The following is a 5277-nucleotide window of genomic DNA, read 5'->3' as shown; positions in this document are numbered from 1 at the left end:
CAGCATGCTGAGATGAGGCAAATCTGCCTTAACCCACTTAAGCCCCCACACCCAGAGGCAGAAGTGCCTCCCTTGCTCACCCTGACTGGTTTGTGAAACTTCCCCTGATGGCTTGTCACCTGTGCCCACCACAGAACAGTCGAGTGGAGGGCTTGACCAGGTGTGGCAGTTTTCATGCCTATATCAAGTGACAGCCACTTCTCAAGAGTCTTTTGCAATATTTATAGGGTAAATCTTTTTATCCCCACCATGTAGGCGATGGCCACAAAGGCCACCTATGCCCCAGATGTCCCACTCCAGCCCAGTTAGCAGGTTTTCTTTCTGGCTTCTCACACACATCCTGCTCCTCCCCTGCAGTGTACTGCTACTACAGACTGCACGAAAAGTTTGTGAAGGAGCAGCTGGGCTGCCAGCAGATCTGCAAAGATGCCTGCAGGTGAGTCCTTGCCACAGCCAGAGGTAAGGTGTGTGTGGGAGTTGGAGCTCACAAGTGACATCCTGCTTCTCTCTGCAGCTTCAAGGAGTGGGCGCTCACCACCAGCATTGCTCAGTGGCCGTCCATCGTGTCAGAGGTCAGTCCCCAGTGACACTCCACCAGAACAGCAGCCTAGCAGAGGGCACTGAGTAACCCAGGAGGCTCAGCAAAAAAGCAGGAGACCCTGGGGTAGTCAGTAGCTTTCAGTGATGCTGCTCCCAGAGAACAGTGTGAAGTTTCCAGCTCAGGCCTTCCCCTCCAGCAGTTCACCCTTAAACTGAAATTTGTCCTGGGAGGTCCCCTTGGGCTCAGCTGGCTTGTCACACACTCAGTTCTGGTACCCATACTAGCCCAAGGTGTGGAGCATAAGTCCCTTCCCAAGGGTCTCTGCACAAGAACCTGCAGCTAGAGTAGCATTTTCTGTCTGTTCTCCAGGACTGGATGCTCCGAGTTCTCTCTTGGGACAAAGGGCAAAAACTCAACAAGAAGCTGAACAAGTAAGTCCCCCTGTGTGTTCCTGCCTTGCACCTCCAGCTCTGATACGATCTCGGCAGCCCTAATGATGGCAATTGGGGAAAAAGCTCCCTTGGAGCAGCCCAGCCCTACTGGTCCAACTGGTTATTTGCATAGTTTTTCAGTATGTTTCATGTTATTGTTTTACTAAACCTTCTGCCTGCCTCCCACTTCCCCAGGACGGACCTTGCCAACCTCATGGTGTTCTACAAGGACCTGAATGAGAGATTCATTTCGGAGAATCCTGCCAACACGGTGAGTGAGCACGCTGGTCCCTACTCCCAGGAGATGAAGCACTTCCTCCCACGCAGGCTGGAGCTTTCACCTGCCCAGGGGAGCAGTCCCACACGGGCAGAGGCAGGAAGCTGATCTCAGATATGCACCTCTGGGCCGGTCCTGCCCTTTCCAGCCCTTATCTCAGGCCAGTCTCTGCCTGTCCAGCCCCGAGCCCTGTGCAGGGGCAGCCTGCAGGCTGCCCACAGCAAACTCAGCTCCAAGGCCCTTCTGAAGCAGGGGCAGAGAGAGCAACAGCAGAGACGGGCCCACTGCATTTGGGAGTGCTGAGCAAGCCCCGGCTGGGTCTCCCCACCTGCCGTAGCAGCACCGTGGGCAGTGCCCATCGCAGCCCCTAACCTCGTGCTCTCTGCTCTTCCAGCTCGTCATTCTTCTGTCCAACTTCGGGGGCCAGCTGGGGCTGTGGATGAGCTGCTCGGTGGTGTGTGTCATCGAGATCGTGGAGGTGTTCTTCATCGACTCGCTGTCCATCGTCATGCGGCGCCAGTGGCAGAAGGCAAAGAAGTGGTGGAACGGCCGCCAGCAGCGCAGCTCGGGCAAGGCCCCGCAGGCCAGAGACGTGGAGAGGCAGGGCCACGACAACCCCGTGTGCATCGACGAGGACCTGCCCACCTTCACCACCGCCCTGCGCCTGCCGCTGCCCCAGGACAGCCCCCTGCCCAGGACACCCCCTCCCAACTACAGCACTTTGCGGCTGGAAACGGCCTTCGCGGAGCAGCTGCCCGACACGCTGGAGCTCGGCCAGCACTGACACTTGGCACACAGCCAGCCACGTGCCCAGAGAGGTGGGTGCTGGACCCACGTGTCTGGTGGGAAAGGCACAGATCCAGACAAGCACTGAAGGGCTGTCAGGTCAGACCCTTACTCAGGGATTGAACTGGCAGTCAAAGCTGCCCTGAGCAAAGCTCAGACACAAAAGCCAAGGGCTCAGAGACAGTAGGAGCTTCGAGCAACATCAGTTCTCGAGTTAATGATGGCAGGAGATGGCTGGAGCAGGATGTGGTACTAAGCTGGGATGCCTCACCAGGCAAAGGCACGCATTAGCCACCAGCTGCACACACCCCATTGCATGTGGGCAGGAATTGCTCCACAGCAGCAGATTGATGCCACATTAACACTAATTACTCTGCTGTGTGGCTGGACTTCTGGGGAAAAACCCCAGGCTGTCAGGAATCCAGGATGGCATTTGGAGGAAGGGTATGACAGGGGCTTGGGTGAAGCACAAAAGAGCATAACAGGAAAGCTCTCACTTGAATTTTCATTAGAAGCTCGAATCCAATGGTGGCCTGAGGAGCTCTTTCTTGTGAGATGAAAAGCCAGGACAACCAGAAATGTGCTTGTAGAGCAAGTTACTACACAGCTGGGGTAGGAAAGCTGGAGTCATCCCCAAAGAATCATCTGAAAGGGCATGAAATCCAATTTGGAGCACAGTAATGAAGTGCATCCTCTGCAAGCTTGTTCCATTCCACATCACTCAGGCAGCCCTTAAACATAACTTCCAAGGAGCTCATTAAATGACTTCCCAGAAGCCTCACAGGGAGTTAGCTGGCTGCTCTTTTCCTGCTCAACACCAGGCAAGGACTTCCTCCTGCAGCCACCCAGTTCCCCACCTGCCTGCCCTGGAGCTGGCAACGCCTGGAGGATGTCTCGCCCCATCTGTACCTCATCCACCCTGCCCTCACCTGCTCCTGTCCTCAGAGTGGTGTCAGCACCCACGTTTTAGCTGCTGTGCTGCTGCCCCGTGGGCCAGGGGCTGCTGCTGCCTGTGCCATGAGTGCTCCTGGGGGAGCTGGGGCATGTGGCCACGCTGGCAGCGCCTTCCCTGCGCTCCCCAGCCTGCACCCAGCTCCCTCCTGCCTTCAGCACCCTGGGGAGACGGTGAGCAGAGCCCACTCCATCCACGCTGGCTGTTGGGGTCTGTAGAGCCAGAGCGATGCAGAGCGTGTGAGGGGTGTCTGAGTGGAAGAGCCTCTCCTTTCCTTTCTCTGGGAGCTTATTTTATAGAAGACAGTGAGAATCCAGAAAGGTTCTTTAATGTGCAATAAAACCTATTTTAACTGAATTATTTAAATAGTTGATAAACTGAAAAAATAAAGATATATTTTTGAATAACTGCTTTGCCCTTTTTTGTTTTTAAATCACCACTATATGAGTTAGTTCCCTGCAGGTATCCTGAGAGCTGGGGGGATTTGTCTGTCTGCCCAGGGCTGTAGTTCTCAGCAGGGCCAAGCCTCCCAGCCAGGCCTCCCAGCAGAGATGGAGCAGGGGGTTCTGTGGGACCCAGCTCAGGAGCAGGCAGGAGGAACATGGGGTGCAAGAAGAAACAGTGAAAAGGCCTTTCAGAAAGCAATGTTAACCAGCAAGGGACCAAAGCCACTGGAACTTCAGGTGTCCCCAGACCACTTGGCACCTGAGAGGTGCCCTGAGCAAGCCATGGCTCATCCCCATCACCTCCCACAGCATCAAACACTCATCATGATAGTCCTGCCCCATGGGCAGCTGTGGCAGGACAGACCCAGAGCAGAACTGAGCAGCCTAAGGAGCCCCAGCTCCCCTTGGTGTTACAGGCATCAGCTGTCCCCACTACAGCAGGCACAGCAGTAACAACAAAGTCCAGAGCTAAGGAACGCCTCACCACAAATTCCTTCCTTGGCGGCTCGGTGATGCTGCACAGGAGCTGGTTTGGATCCATGACACCTGAGTGAGGACCTGCCCTCCAATGCAGAGGGGCCAGCTGCCCCCAGCTCCCACAGAGCACGGCCTGCAGGGAACACTGGGGGTCACTTCCCAGGGAAAGCAAGCAAACATCACAAAGTGGGTCATGCCACAGTTCTTCCACCCCACATCTGTACCTGTGTGTGCAGCAGCACCTAAGAGACCACAGCTCTCCACAGGGCTTGCTCACATCTGCTGCAGGCAGTGCTAAGGAGAGACTGCCCAAGCTCAGTTTGACCCTGGTACTGCTCCTTCCCCACTGCTGAGCTGCTCCTGGGCTTTGTCTCTCTCCCCCACAAGGCTGATCAAATACCCCTGCCTACCCCCAGCAGCCCCCCAGCTCTCAGAGCTGGGTTAAATCAGTGAGTGCTGGTCATGCAATCAGCCCCCTGACAGGAGGCAACCCCCCACACCTGGCTCTGGGGCTGGGGAAGGCACTGGAAGCTGGCACACATTGGGATGGGTCAGGGATTTGTGGTTCTAAGGCCTCCCCAGAGCAAAACAAAACCTTGGAAAATAAACACAATGGTGCCAACCCTGCACAAAATCTAGTGTAGGGACTGGTCAGACTATATCAAGAACTGCAGTTCCAAAAAGGGGAATGTCCTTTGATGGAGAACAAGGCTGCTAACCTGCAGTGGTGCAGCAGCAGCAATGTCAGGGCTCTCCCTCTGAAAACCCAGGATATGTGTCCTGAGAGGCACTTCTTGGGGACAACACTTGCTTTAAATCCTTTGGAAAAGCACAGGTGTCCCACAGGTGCTGTTTGAAGTTACTCTTGAGGCAGGTGCAACACCTTTTCTCCATTTATGAATAATCCTCAGAAGGCAGAGAACCACAGAGCTACAGAAATTGTTTACTTCATTGTGAGTTAAACACTGAACTGTGCTGAACTCCTGAGTCACCTCAAACACAGGAAACCACCGGGGACAGTCTGAGAATCAGGACTGGCACACGCTAAACATCATAAACCCAAAGTGTCTGAGAAACTCAGCTCGGAGTTTATGGGAACAACAGGCTGTAAAATCCAGGGTTCAGCATCATCCCCGGTCCCGCTGCGCTGGTTCCAGGGTGAGGTGGGGAGCCCGGTGAACTGGGACGGTGCTCCCAGGAGGCTCAGCCAGCCCTGGTCAGGGGCTCACTCACAACAGACCCCACTCACCTCCCGTCCCTGGGGTCCTGCTCTGGCCACAGGGCCCAGCTCTTGGGTAGGGATGGCGATGACCTCAGCCCCACATCCCCACATCCCCACATCCCCATCCCCAGCTGCATGAGGTCCT

The 5277-nt window shown here is 55.4% G+C and overlaps 1 protein-coding gene across 1 annotated transcript in view; it reads left to right on the top strand.

Annotated features, from left to right (window-relative positions):
- SCNN1G (sodium channel epithelial 1 subunit gamma) overlaps window positions 1-3067 on the top strand; it is an 11322-nt gene extending 8255 nt beyond the window's left edge. The window contains exons 9-13 of the mRNA XM_015643344.3: window positions 358-436; window positions 515-572; window positions 911-972; window positions 1168-1243; window positions 1644-3067. Coding sequence (XP_015498830.1) covers window positions 358-436; window positions 515-572; window positions 911-972; window positions 1168-1243; window positions 1644-2033 — 665 coding nt within the window. The 3' untranslated portion in view covers window positions 2034-3067. The remainder of the gene's footprint in view (window positions 1-357; window positions 437-514; window positions 573-910; window positions 973-1167; window positions 1244-1643) is intronic.
- The last annotated feature ends 2210 nt before the right edge of the window (window positions 3068-5277 follow it).

The sequence above is a fragment of the Parus major genome, chromosome 14, assembly GCF_001522545.3.
Source record: "Parus major isolate Abel chromosome 14, Parus_major1.1, whole genome shotgun sequence".
In the NCBI taxonomy this organism is placed as follows: Eukaryota; Metazoa; Chordata; class Aves; order Passeriformes; family Paridae; genus Parus; species Parus major.
Note: the sequence above shows the minus strand (reverse complement) of the source record. Positions and strands in the feature narration are given on the sequence as shown.